Here is a 15453-nt window from a genome sequence, read left to right on the forward strand (position 1 = left end):
GAATACGTGCCCTCCGCTCCCACCCTTGATCATATACTCAACTGGTATTTTCTTCTCTAATCTTAATATGTTCAGTCATTATAGTTATCTGTGATTTCACACCGCTGCTTTGAAGCATGACACGCATGCGTCCTGGCGGGGTTCTTCACGTATTCCCTCAACGTACTCCTCATAAAATAACGATCAAACTTCGAACTGGTAAGTTCTCGTTTAATCTTACTATTTTATTCCTTGAAATGCAGGAGGCTGAGGCTTGACCTTATTGAGGTTTATAAGATCATGAGGGGAATAGATAGGATGAATGTGGAGAGTCTTATACCCAGAGTAGGGTAATCAATAACCAGAGGACATAGATTTAAGGTGAGAGGGGAAAGATTGAATAGGAATTTGAGGGGCAACCTTTTTCACACTATGGGCAGTGAGCATGTGGAATGAGCTACCAGAGGAGATAGATGAGGCAGACACTATCACTTTATTTAAAAGACATTTGAACAAGTTCATGTTTAGAAGGATATGGGCCAAATGCAGAAAGGTGGGACGAGTGTAGACTGAGGTCTTAAATGTTATCCTACAAAGAGAGAGAGAGAGAGAGAGCGAGAGAGCGAGAGAGCGAGAGAGCGAGAGAGCGAGAGAGAGAGAGAGAGAGAGAGAGAGAGAGTGAGAGAGAGATAGAGAGAGAGAGAAAGAGAAAGAGAAAGAGAAAGTGAAAGAAAGAGTCGGAAGCAGAGAAGGGACGCGGCGGAGCGTGGGGTGGGGGGACGGAGAGGGGGGGGAACGGAGCGGGGGGAATGGAGAGAGGGTGGATTGGAGAGAGGGGGGAATGGAGAGAGGGGGGGAAATGAATACAGGTGAGGAACGGAGAGGATATAGACGGCGTCAATAGAGAGAGGGGGCAACGGAGAGAGGGGGGACGGAGAGGGGGATGGAGAGAGGGGGAATTGGAGACAGGGGAGGAATGGAGAGGCGGAGGGGAAATAGACGGGGGTCAGAGAGAGGGGGCAACGGAGAGAGGGGGTCGGAGATGGGGGGGACGGAGAAGGGGGGACGGAGAGAGGGGGGGGACGGAGAGAGGGGGGGACGGAGAGAGGGGGGGGACGGAGAGAGGGGGGGACGGAGAGAGGGGGGGCAGAGAGAGGGGGGGGCGGAGAGAGGGAGGATGGGGAGAGAGGGGAAGGTCGGAGAGAGAGGGGAAGGACAGAGAGAGAGGGGAAGGATGGAGAGAGAGGGGGAGGATGGAGATAGAGGGGGAGGATGGAGAGGGGGAGGACGGAGAGAGAGGGGGGAGGATGGAGAGAGAGGGGGAAGATGGAGAGGGTGAGAATGGAGAGAGAGAGGACGGAGAGAGAGAAGGGGGAATCATGACAAAGGGGCTTGGCATCTTTATGCGGCAGCTCCATAATGAAAATTGGGCAATTCCTAAAATAAATTGCAATATATAGATGTCAGATTGTGACGTGATTTGATTTTACACTTGATAATGTAGAACAGTTGATTCAATTCAATTCAACTTTAATGTCATTGCACAAATACAAGTATGGGTACAACGAAATGCAGTTTAGCGTCAGTCCGTAGTAATAGTGCAATATAGAAATAAAAATACAGAATAAGCAAACAATGTGGACGGAGAGTGCAGAAATCTATCGGCGGGACTCCGAGTTCAGCAATGTGATAGTGTTGTTGTAGAAGCTGTTCCTCATCCTACTAGTATGAGACCTGAGGCTCCTGTACCGCCTCCCTGATGGGAGGAGGGCAAACAGTCCATGGTTGGGGTGGGAGGGGTCTTTGATGATCTTCCCGGCCCGTCTCAGACACCGTTTTCGGTGGAGGGCATCCATGGCAGGGAGCGGGGCACCGATGATGTACTGAGCGGTTTTCACCACCCGTTGTAGTTCCTTCCTGTCCGCTACGGTGCAACTGCTGTACCATACCGTGAAGCAGGTGGTCAGGATGCTTTCGATGGTACAGCGGTAAAAGTTGGTTAGGATCTGGGGGGACAGGTGAGCTTTCTTGAGCCTCCTCAGGAAGTAAAGGCGCTGCTGCGCCTTTTTGATCAGCTTGGAGGTGTTGAGGGACCAGGACAGATCCTCCGAGATGTGTACCCCGAGGAATTTGTACTTGGAGACGCGCTCCACCTCAGTCCCGTTTATATGGATGGGGGTATGTCTGCCCCCTCTGATCTTCCTGAAGTCAACAATAATTTCCTTCGTCTTCTTGGAGTTGAGGACGAGGTTATTGTTGGCACACCAGGTTCTCAGGTGCTGGACCTCATCCCTGTAGGCTGACTCGTCGTTGTCACTAATAAATTTTATTTGTTGGGCGCCTTTCAAACATCTCAAGGACACCTTACATAGATTAACAGGAATATAAACATATAATCAGAGTAATATAAATAATAAAGACATCACAGAGACACAAACTAAAAACAGAATTCAGTCCAAAAACAGAAAATCAAAAACACAATGTGAAGAGAGAGCAGCGGCAGCCAAAGCGCGCCAGCGTCCACTCTCCCTCCACGGCAGCCATCTTGGACAAAGACTGACAGGATTACATTACAGACAAAAAAAATCATCCCCCCACAGTGGATACCACTGTGGGGGAAGGCACAATGTCCAGTCCCCACCCCAAGTTCACCCCAAAGTCAGGCCTATTGAGGCCACCGCAATTGCCTCTACGGAGGCCCGATGTTCCTGGCCATTCTCACCGGGTGATCTTGCCCCGGCGTCGGGAGAGTCCTCTCAGCGGCTGGGCCACCTGGAATGGCCGCTTTCTAGTTGGAGACCGCGGCTTCCGAAGCCGACAAGGCCGCGCCGGTTCGGAGCTCCCAGGCTCCCGATGATGAAGTCGGCGCCGCCCGCTCCGCTCCGCAGACCCGCAGCCCGGAGGTGTTGAACACGGCGGTTTCAGCTCACCGGAGCTCCAGCGCGTCGATCCAGCGCGGCGACCCAGGCAAGGCATCACCCGCTCCGCTCCACGAAAGCGCTCCAGCGCTGTGCCGCCACCGAGGCCGAGGTGCTGGGTGGTCCCCGCCAGGAAACGGCGCTCCAAGCCCGCTGGTAGGCCACGAGGACGGGTCGACGGGCAGCCCGGAGAAAAAGCTGCCTCACCGACCAGGTAGGGACCTAGAAGTAGAGTTGACACCTACCCCCCACATTAAAAAGTCCATATCCCCTACGAACGTAAAACAGGACTCACTAAAAACTATTAAAAAAAGCGAATTAAAACGGACGGCTGCTGGCTAGCAGCCGTTCCTCAAGATGGCTCCTCCTCCAGTCACTGATCAGTCCTACCACCATGTGTAGAAGATATGAAATGTAAGCAAATGGGATTGGAATAGAGATTCCAGATGCTAGAGTAGATGAGTTTATATATACTGCCATATATGCACAGGAAAAATGTGCTGTTGTGTATGTTGCTGCTTTTTCTCTTTCAAGGGCAGTTCCTCAGTTGTGGACGACGTGTTTTGTAGCGGCACCTAGTGGTGGGGCTGGGAAGTCAGAACCGTCGTCATTGGTCGGCACTGTCACATGACCGCGGGGGTTCGATCGAGGGATTTTAGTTTGTTATTAGCGCTCCTCCCATCGACAGGAGCTGTGTCTGTTAGCTAGATTTGGTTTGCGGTTTTACGAGCTTTTGTTTGTGTTTTGTCAATAAAAACCATTTCGCTCAACCTGCCTGGTCTCACTACAGCTTCCACTATAATGCTGTGAGATCAATAAAAAACATTTCGCTCAACCTGCCTGGTCACACTACAGCTTCCTATAATGCTGTGAGATCCCCACAAGGGCAATCTGTAGTTCTGTCACAGGTTTGACAAGTGGAGTTTAACAGGGCAGATAGATGGGTTAATAGATTATTGTGTACTCATGCCATTCATTTAGCTTCCATGTGCAACAGTGGGAAGATTAGTTGATAGCGAAGGGAAGTGGGGAAACACAGCAGGATGAGACTCCAATTGATGCAGAAGTATGAACTGCTGTGAAAATTAAGATTCTTGTCTTGACCATAAATATGAGTTCATGAAACTATGTTTGCGTGTAGTTTAGTTATACAGCGTGGAAACAGGCCCTTTGGCCTCATGAGTCCATGCCAACAAATGATCACCCATACACTAGTTCTCCCTGCACAGTCGGGACAATATACAGAAGCCAATTAACCTACAAACCTGAATGTTTTTAGAGACATAGCGTGGAAACAGGCCCTTCAGCCCACCGAGTCCGTGCCAACCAACAATCACCCGTACATTAGTTTTAGTTTTAGAGATAGGGCGTGAAAACAGGTCCTTCGGCCCACCGAGTCCACGCCGACCATCGATCACCTATACACTCTGACTAAACAGCATCCGTAGTCAGGTTGAACCCAGGTCTCTGGCGCTGTAAGACAGCAACTCTATCACTGCACCACTGTGCTGCCCCACATGGAGAGAGGTTCAAGGTAAACGTTAGGAATAGACCTCCTTGGAGATTTTATCTTATGGTAATGCTGGTGTAGTTTAAATTGAAGCAACAGGGTCACTTCCTTTCCCTCAGCAGCCTGGACCATAGGCCTGAACGTTGTAAAGGGTAATTGTGTATATGTTCTGGTCAAAAGAGACACTTCACTATATTTTCCTAAATTATGTAGCCTGAGGATGCTTTAGAAATGCTGACAGTCTTAAACAGCATGAATGAAATCTAACTTTCATGTTCTTGTACCTCCCTAATAGGTGTGGATCCAATATAGGCTGTGTCGTCCACAGCGCGTCGTACACAGAACGCAGAAGATTATTGGGACACCGCTACCAGCCTTGGAGGGAATATACCACACACGGTGCCTCAGGAAGGCCGTCAGCATCCATAAAGACTCCTCACACCCTTGTAATGGACTGTTCGAACTACTTCCCTCCGGCAGACGTTACAAGGCCTTCTACGCCCGCACCTCCAGACTCAGGAACAGCTTCATTCCCAGAGCTATAGCGGCTCTGAACCGGCCCTGCTGAGTGCCCCCCACCCGCCCTGGACTGTCTCCCTCGGATGGTCACGTCGCACAGACACATCTGCACTTTAGTCTGTTTTACTGTTTTAATGTTCTTTTTACAAACCATGTTCTCGGGGTATTTAAATCTAAATTTTATTAGTTATTTAAATTATGACATCGGATGGAAGCTGCATACCAAATCTCGTTGCACTTATGTGCAATGACAATAAATTATATTATTATTATTATTATTATTATTATTATTATTATTATTATTATTATTATTATTATTATTATTATTATTATTATTATTATTATATTAAGGGTCGTAGCACAAAATTCACACCCACTTTGTACCCAGAATCATAATTTCAAGTGCTATCAAATTTTTACATAGAAAATAACAATGATCACCTAATTTTCCTGAGCCTGCTAAAAATGTTCACTGATCTGTAAAGGGTTACATCCATTAATGACAATGCTAAAGCATTTTAGCACCACAATCTACAGTATATTGAAACCAATAGCATGTTATTTTATTGTAAAATCAGTGAATCTTTGTTGACAAACTTTCATCATGAAATTAAAAATTAGAAACACAGTTCCTGATAAGTAAAACCTGCAAATAAATTTATCTCAAAGGACATGACGGAAAAGTACAAAATACTGAAGTCAGTTGAAAAACATTTACTCAAACTTAGTAACTTCGATAACATTATATTTGGCTAACAGAACAATTTCAGCGGGTGACTTGAAATGGAATTCAAAGATCTGTTTATTGTTACATGTACCAATTAAGCTACAGTAAAGAAAATGCCTGTTGCACAAAATGTATTCTACTTTATATGTAGAAATGCTCTGCTTCCTAAACCATGTTAATATATAGCAATGTAATGACAAGGAACTGCAGATGCTGGTTTATACCAAAGATAGACACAAAATGCTGAAGTAACTCATCGAGTCAGGCAACATCTCTGGAGGAAACAGATATGTGACACTTCGGGTCCTGACCCAAAAATCCAGCTATCCATTTTCACCAGAGATGCTGCCTGACCCGCTGAGTAACTCCAGTATTGTGTCTATTGTTAATATTTAGCAAACTAATTACCACATTGGAAATGAATTGAATTTTAAAAATCACAAAATATTTTCCAAATAATGAAAGCTCTAGAAAAGGGAAACATTGATAGTATGTTTCTGCATATTGGTAAATAAATATTAAGAGGACATCAGCATAGATTTATCTGTATATACAAGGAAAGAGTTTGTGGATATAGTTTATAAAGCCAATAGGAAATTATTGGAGCACAGGCTTTAAAAAGGCATTGTTCTTAACATAATTTAAAAGAGAACATTTGGAAAAGAGTACAAAAAATATAGATGTGAGATAAACCCAAGAAATAGGATTGGATAAGATGACAAACTGTCTTTGGTTTGTCAAACTATCATTACTCTGCCAAATTATTGCTAAAAATTCAATGATTCTAAGATTTAACATTGACCATCAACTAAGCAAACAACATTAAGATTCTACTCTCAAATGTCATTCACTTTCAGACCTCAAATGTAGACCGAGGTTGAAAACGCTGGAACACAATTAGCCCCGTAGGTTGTAAGAAGTTATAGGGACCAAAGGACCATAGCATTTCTTCAACACTTCTATTGTACCAATAATTTTATTTCTCTTCTGTATTTAATGCTATCAATTTATTATCTGGTTTTGAGAAGCAAAGGATTAGGTGTTAGGAATTAAGTAAAAAGTAGGTGCCCTCGATACCCACCAAAGTAACATAAGCACCATGGTCATTAAATTAAAATAATTAATGTATAATTGGTTATTTCCTTAGCATTTCCAACATACAACAGTTATGTTGACGGTGTTGTTGTATAACAGAAGATATCCACGTAGGTAGGATTATACTCCACTTGGGCTACACTTCCTCTTACTCCACTTGCATTCTTAGGTCACAGTAACCTCTTACAACCCACAAGGCAAATTGTGTTGTAGGCTTTGCAATCTCAGTCGCATGCCAATATGGGGTGCCTTGCCAGTGATGAGCCAGACTCAGGCTGTGAATATTGAGACTCCTGCCCAAACCATCATGATGGTTTTTAACAGCTTGAGTTTCTAAATATCACTGATGATCAATCGGAATAATTAAAAATTGTGAAGATTATTTGTAAAAAGTAATAAATTAATTAAGACTTTCATATTAATTAAATAATGACATTTAAAAAATCTATACTTAATTTTCAATGGTCCAGGACCAAATCTTATTTAAATGAATGGCTGTATTACATATGCCGGCATAACATTGAAGGGCTACACTTCAACATGTGTATATCTTTTGGCATCCACCTGAATTCAGTAGGCGGGGACGCTGTCTGATGAACCTGCATCTGATCTCCACATATTCCTTGAGTTTCCCACTAAATTGCACAGGTGTACAGGTCAGGATATGCTGATGTACAACAAGGACCTCACTAACAATCCCTTTCCAAACTACCAATAACAGGTTTCAAGGGTAAATAGTGTACAATAAATGCTGTATCATTACAAACACTATCTTCAAAGGATACCATGATAGGCATCAGTGACATCCACTCTTTTTACAGTCATAGTCACAATTAATACTTAGTTCAGTTTGTTTTAAAAAAATGCACATATAAAAATGTCAACATTGCTAGCTCTATGCAACGCCAATTGTGCTAAAATATGATTATGAATATAAAGCAAATGGGTAAATTACAGATTACAACAAACTCCCTAACCTTTACATTGATCTAGTTTTAAAAAATAATTTATTTTATAATGTTGGTTTAAAAGCTGATTGAACATGTAAGCATGTGACAGTGACCAAGATCTCCTCTGCAATTTGTGGGCTGACTTCAGTATACTTTCAATGGTTTGCCAACACTATTTATCCAGAACTTCTTAATCCAATTTTTTTTATCATAAAGATAATCAGCAATTGGTAAATATAAATTGTAAATGAGCAAAACAGTGGATTCTTACTGTTGGTTACCGGGCATTCTAAATTTTGCATCATCTTTTGTTGATAACTATCACTGTTGCAATTTCCAGGGCAGCAAAAGTCAGTTTGGCTGGCCACACTAAGTCTACTTTGCAGCAGTTTTAATATGGAGTGGTTGAAAATGCTAGATAATAATCTTAATTATGTCAGCATACACAAGTTTGTGCAACTTCAAAATGTTACAAAGATCTATTTACTCACATTTTCTACTTTGTTGCACCACACTGGTGATATTTTTAAATTTAACTGTGGAAAAATGTATCTAAAGCTAAAAGTGGACCACAATTTGGTTCCTTTCGAAGTACACATTTCTTATCTAGTGTACGATCAACTTTTCTTTTAGCTGCTTACCAGTGTGGCTCCGCTTATGTACCATTAGAACATTGGGCCCAATGCAAACCATCCCACAGATGTCACACTTCAGTTTACCATTCGGAAGACGTATTCCTCCCTCGGCTTGCATCTCCTGCCCTTGATTGCTTTCAGTCAGTCCGTTGCTTTCCACCACAGATTCATCCATGGTACTCATTTCCTCTTTGCTTCTTGCCAGGTCCATCCGTTTAAGAACTTTTCCATCATCCTCATCACTGTGCATTTCTATCTTGATGGAGTTTTCTGTAAAGGTAATAAAATATGTTTAGAATAAAAACATGATCACACAGCGTGATTCAAATCCGAAAGAAAAGCCTCCTCTCTTTTTTTTTCTCGTTCCCGTCCTTCTTTCTATATACAAATGATTGATCAACAATTAATCATAGAATGGTAACAAAGAAACTTCACACAAATGAAGTCTATTTTAACATGATGCAAACAGAAATTAGTAACCATAAGTGACTGTCACAGTGCCCTCCATAATGTTTGGGACAAAGACCCATCATTTGTTTATTTGCCTCTGTACTCCACAATTTCGGATATGTAATAGAAATTTTGTTTTTAATCACATGTGGTTAAAGTGCACATTGTCAGATTTTAATAAAGGCCAATTTTATACATTTTGGTTTCACCATGTAAAAATTACAGCAGCATTTATACATAGTCCCCCCCATTTCAGGACACCATAATGTTTAGGACACAGCAATGTCATGTAAATGTAAGTAGACATGTTTAGTATTTTGTTGCATATCCTTTGCATGCAATGACTGCTTGAAGTCTGAGATTCATGGACATCACCAGTTGCTGGGTGTGTTTTCTCTGGTGATGCTCTGCCATGCCTGTATTGCAGCCATCTTTAGCTTATGTTTGTTTTGGGGGCTAGTAGTCCCCTTCAGTTTTCTCTTCAGCATATAAAAGGCATGCTCAATTGGGATCAGATCAGGTGATTGACTTGGCCACTCAAGAACTGACCATTTTTTGGCTTTGAAAAACTCCTTTGTTGCTTTAGCAGTATGTTTGGGATCATTGTCTTGCTGTAAAATGAACCGCCGGCCAATGAGTTTTGAGGCATTTGTTTGAACTTGAGCAGATAGGACATGTCTATACTCTTCAGAATTCATTAGGCTACTACCATCAGCAGTTGTATCATCAATGAAGAGAAGTGAGCCAGTACCTTCAGCAGCCATACATGCCCAGGCCATAATACAGGCCGACATCTTCAGCTCTCACTGCATTGGCAGGGCAGCCAACGTCCTGAAGGACCCTTCCCACCCTGGACACAACCTGTTCCACCTGCTGCCCTCTGGCAGACGGTACAGGTCTTTCAAAACTCGCACAAACAGACTCAGAGACAGCTTCTACCCCATAGCCATACGTGAACATAACAATGCAAAATAAGAAATAACACTCACATTCAACTGAATGGTTCTACCTCAGCTGCTATTGTTATTTATCTGTAATTTTTTTTAATATGTATATATTTTTACCTTTTCTTATATATTTAAAATTGCTCTTGTGAATCGCACCGTGGGATTGACTTTTAAATTTCGTTGTACTATGTGCAATGACAATAAAGAGATTCATTCATTCATTCATTCATTCATACCCCACCACCATGTTTCACAGGTGAGGTGGTATGCTTTGGATCTTGGACAATTCCTTCTCTTCTCCATCTTTGCTTGCCATCACTCTGATATGTCAATCTTCATCTCATCTGTCCACAAGACCGTTTTCCAGAACTCTGATTGCTCTTTTAAGTACTTCTTGGCAAACTGTAACCTGACCATCCTATTTTTGCAGCTAACCAGTGGTTTGCATCTTGCAGTGTAGCCTCTGTATTTCTGTTCATGAAGTCTTCTGCAGACAGTGGTCATCGACAAATCCACACCTGAGAGTGTTTCTGATCTGTCAGACAGGTGTTTGGGGATTTTTCTTTATTACAGAGAAAATTCTTCTGTCATCAGCTGTGGAGGTCTCCCTTGGCCTGTCAGTCCCTTTACGATTAGTAAGCTCACCAGTGCTCCTGTTCTTCTTAATGATGTTCCAAACAGTTGGTTTTGGTAAGGTGTGACTGATGTCTCTAACAGTTTTATTCTTGTTTCTCAGTCTCATTATGGCTCTTTTGATTTTCATTGGCACAACTTTGGTCCTCATGTTGATAAACAGCAATAAATGTTTCCAAAGATGATGGAAAGACTGGAGGAAAGACTAGGTGCCGAGAGCTCTCTTGTACCTCCACGAAGGAGGCATTTAAACACACCTGAGCAATTACAAACACCTGTGAAGCCATGTGTCCCAAACATTATGGTGGCCTGAAATGGGGGGGACTATGTCTAAACACTGTTGTAATTTCTACATGGTGAGACCAAAATATATAAAAATGGCCTTTATTAAAATCTGACAATGTGCACTTTAACCTCATGTGATTTTTTCTATTACAAATTTCAAATTGTGATGTGCAGAGACAAATCAATAAATGTTGGGTCTTTGTCCCAAACATTATGGAGGGCACTGAATTAATACCTGTGTGTCACTGAGGCTGTCCAAGCCATTTGTTTTTGTAGATATTGTGGTGTGCAGTTTCCTGCACCCACTGTCTGGGACAGCTCGGTGAGATTTCTGGAGTGATTTCTCTGTGCTTGCAATAGCACAAGCAACCAGATCATTTCCCCCCTGTACTCTGATAAAGATCTTTGTTTCATCCCAGTGAAAAAATCATAAATAACATGTTTTTTTCTTCACAAGCCATAAAAGGAACTTTAGATTTTTTTAATCTATCCGATTTGTATTCAAAATGCATTTTATCTGTATCAATAATTTTGCTGAAAGACAAACAGAAAATCTCCTTACAATGCATATTTAATTCCAAGTGGAAAACATATACTGATATACTGTCTTTTACCACAAGGCAAACAATAATTATTTTCTCTATAATGCATTGCAAGCAGAATAAAGATACTTATATACTCTTTATCTTGATAACTTAGTACTTTAATGATCTAAGTATTAGTTCTAAAAAGATTTTCCACCCACACAGAGCTAAATGAGTGGCTGATACAAAGCCATATATCAGTTCTCTGTTGAAAGTATCTAATCCTTCTATTTCTCTCTTTACTTTTTCGAGTCCCTACTTTCTGCTGCAAGAAGGCATGAGGCAACAACGCACTAGATGACAAATAATGTATCTCGCATTTTATCATGTTAATACTTCACTGCAATTCACTCTTACATTTACCATGCTGATAAAGCTATACATTCTATATCCTACACTTTAACAATAGACCTTTCCTTTCTGACAGTTGAAATTATTCTACAATCATTTCTTAATTACTCTCTGATCTGATTGTTTGAGCCAATTGGCATGCTGCTGCAAAAATGCAAGAAGAGAAAACAAAATAATCTTTATTTAGTTTAAAGCTGTGCTTTATTTTATTTTAACTATTATAAACATGTACTGGCATTCAAAGTAACTTACTGGATTAATGCGTTGAGCTAAATTAAACAAGGTAACTGAAATATGTTGAGAAACAGATTCTCAACTCCTGAACAAACATTTTTCTGGAGCTCTGATAAGGCTATTTCCCATATTTTTTCTTCTGGATCACAATGCAAAAACTGTAATTTAAAACTATTATTGATTTAAATGGGAAACATGATGTAGTTTGATTATAAGACAAACAATATTGTTAAGAAAACATTTTGATTTTCATGCTACATTAACTACATTTCTATAGTGCTTCCAAATTCCAGAGAAATTTAAAGAATCTATTTCAATCTTCAGACCGATACTGGTGAGCTGATGATTAGCTCAGTGCTTTTCTCCGTGAGGCAAAACTGGCATTTGTTCTATGAGCTAGTAGAAGTGAAAATGTTATGGTCATCATGAAAATGAATGAGAAAAAAAACGGCACTACTGTCGTTTTTAAATTGTCAATTGAAAAATTTGTCAATTAAAAAATGTTCAAAAAAATGAATGTTTAATTGCAAGTGCAAATATTTTTCCACAGCTTTGATTCAATGGGATTGTTTTCACTTCTGAATCTTTCCCAGGTGATTAGACTGACACTTGATAAGACATTTAACTGACGTCCTGTGGCCTCTCCAGTTGATGGTAAAGATGCAATAGAATCACAAGGAATAACTTGGCGGTTCATCAAATACATTGATCAACATATATCCTCAAATAATACCACTAATATCACTAACCACTCCCCCTCGCCTGTGTCCATCTATTTCTGCAATGCTTTGTCCTGCTTCTCCTCTCTCCCAGCTTTCTTCACTCTCCCCTACAATCGTTCTAAAGGGCCCCAACCCAAAATATCACCAATCCAGATTCTCCAGAGATGCTGCCAGGCTTTATGTCCTTTTGTGCAGACCAGCATCAGGTTGGGCGATCGTTTCGCCGAACACCTCCGCTCAGTCCGCAATAACCAACCTGACCTCCCGGTGGCTCAGCACTTCAACTCCCCCTCCCATTCCCAATCCGACCTCTCTGTCCTGGGTCTCCTCTATTGCCAGAGTGAGCAACAGCGGAAATTGGAGGAACAGCACCTCATATTCCGTCTGGGGACCTTGCGTCCGGATGGCATTAACATTGAATTCTCCCAATTTTGCTAGTCCTTGCTGTCTCCTCCCCTTCCTAAACCCTCTAGCTGTCTCCTCCCACCCGCCCGCCCTCGGGCTCCTCCTCCTCCCATTTTCCTTCCTTCTCCCCCCCCACCCCCCATCAGTCTGAAGAAGGGTTTCGGCCCGAAACGTCGCCTATTTCCTTCGCTCCATAGATGCTGCTGCACCCGCTGAGTTTCTCCAGCAATTTTGTGTACCTTCGATCTTCCAGCATCTGCAGTTCCTTTTTGAACACAGCATCTGCAGTTCATTGTTTCTCCATTAAGTAGAGCTTATCTGGTCACTTATCTCATTACTGCTACATGGTTTTGTAATGCAAATTGGCTGACATGTTCACCCAAACTGTTATGCTTTGTGTAACTACGTCGCAATTGGGTTAAATTACAAAAAAGTACTACATCAATGCAAGTTCTTTCAGTCAAATATTTAAATCAAAAGGACTCAAATACTGTAAGTGCAATTTATAACAGGCATTATGAGAACAGAAATTTGTAAAAACATGAATTCACAAAGCAGTGCTAAACATTTATAATATAAGTGGCCAGGGACAATACAATACAATACAATTTTATTTGTCATTTGAACCTCGAGGTTCAAATGAAATGTTGTTTCTGCAGTCATACACACAAGAAAAAGACCCAAGACACAACACAATTTACACAGACATCCATCACAGCGCATCTCCTCCTCGCTGTGATGGAAGGCAAAAACTTATCTCTCCCCTGCACTCCCCATTCCCCTCCCGATATCAGAGTCAAAGCCCCCGGCGGGCGATGGTAATTGTCCCGCGGCCATTAACGCCGCGCCGGGTGATGCAAGGCCGCGCTCCGGGTCTTGTTGTTGGAGCCCCCGGCAGGCGCTAGCAAAGTCCCGCAGCCATTCCAAGCCGCGCCGGGCGATGATGTAAGGCCCCGCTCCAGGTACTCTTCAACCACGCAACTCGGGCGGGTGAAGTCGCCGTTGCGGAAGCCCCGAAAAGCGGTCTCCCAGCAGGGACCCGCGGGCTCCCGGTATTACTGTCCACCAGACCTGCGGTAAGCCTCCGAATCTCCGGGGGTCGGGCCGCAGCAGCGCGCCACCACCGCTCCTCCCACTCCGAACTCGGCCAGTTCCACGATGGTGAGTAGCTCCGCAGCTCCGGGACTGGAGCCCCAGTTCGTTCCTGCCGGAGGCTGCTCCACGGTGCTAGGCCTCAACGACAACGGAGATCTGACAGGGAAAAGGTCGGGTTCTCTGTGCAGGGGAAAGATTTTAAAAGTTTCCCACACACACATACCCCGTCAAAAAAATAAAAATTGAAACGAGACAAAAAATAATAAAAATACAGACGGACTGCAGAGGCCGCTGCGACGTGAGTGTTTGGACAGTGTTCTGTTCAATTGTGGACAATGCCCAGACCATCACACAAACCAACCGACCCATTGACACCATTTACACCACTGCCTCGGGAAGGCCAACAGCATAATCAAGGAGTCACACCCCGGCCCTACCTCTTCTCCCCTCTCCCATTGGGCAAGTGAGAAAACGCACACCTCCAGATTCAGGAAGTTTCTTCCCAGCTGTTATTAGGTAGCTGAACCATCCTACTGCAACGAGAGAGCAGTCCTACCATCTACTCACTGGTGATCCTGAGAATATTTTTGATTGTTTAACTGGCTTTATTTTGCGCTAAACGTTATTCCCTTATCGTGTATTTGTGCAATGTGAATGGCTCGATTGTAATCACATATTTTATTTCCGCTAACTGGTTGGCATACAACAAAATCTTTTCACTATACCAATTAAACGAAACTAAACTAGGGCAGCACAATGGTGTAACAGTAAGTGCCACTTTCTAACAATGCTCTCGCAACCCAGGTTTGATTCTGATGATTCGTATCAATATGGAGTTTGCACACTCTCTCGGTAACTATGAGTTTCACAAAGACATACTGGCAGGTGAATTAGCTACTGTAAATTGTCCTTTACGAAGCTGGTTGCACCATAGTTAGAGGTAGTTCATGGGCATGCGAGAGAGTATTAGCTACAGGGAAATTGTGAGTTTAAATAATAAGGAATCATTATATACTGGCATTTGTTAAATTCCCGTTAAGATCAAAAATAAATTCCCAGTATTTTTTGGAACTATGCAATAAAGGGGATTTGAGGCACATTTTTCACACAGATGATGGAATCAACTACCAGAGCCAGTGGTAAAGGCAGTACAATTATAGAAAATAGGTACAGGAGGCCATTCGGCCCATCGAGCCAGCACCGCCATTCATTGCGATCATGGCTGATCGTCCCCAATCAATAACCCGTGCCTGCCTTCTCCCCATATCCCTTGATTCTACTAGCCCCTAGAGCTCTATCTAATTCTCTCTTAAATACATCCAGTGATTTGGCCTCCACTGCCCTCTGTGGCAGGGAATTCCACAAATTCATAACTCTCTGGGTGAAAAGGTTTTTTCTCACAGTCTTAAAAGGC

General features: G+C 42.6%; 1 protein-coding gene across 12 annotated transcripts in view; it reads right to left on the bottom strand.

Moving 5' to 3' along the window:
* ikzf2 (IKAROS family zinc finger 2) overlaps positions 1-15453 on the bottom strand; it is a 203517-nt gene that overhangs the window by 50487 nt on the left and 137577 nt on the right. For 9 of the 12 annotated variants that reach the window (XM_033024322.1, XM_033024319.1, XM_033024315.1 and 6 more), the window contains one exon: positions 8340-8603. In XM_033024322.1, the coding sequence (XP_032880213.1) occupies positions 8340-8603 (264 nt within the window). The remainder of the gene's footprint in view (positions 1-8339; positions 8604-15453) is intronic. The other 3 variants (XM_033024327.1, XM_033024325.1, XM_033024316.1) reach the window with 1 other exon arrangement.

The sequence above is a fragment of the Amblyraja radiata genome, chromosome 7 (assembly GCF_010909765.2).
Source record: "Amblyraja radiata isolate CabotCenter1 chromosome 7, sAmbRad1.1.pri, whole genome shotgun sequence".
Lineage (NCBI taxonomy): Eukaryota > Metazoa > Chordata > Chondrichthyes > Rajiformes > Rajidae > Amblyraja > Amblyraja radiata.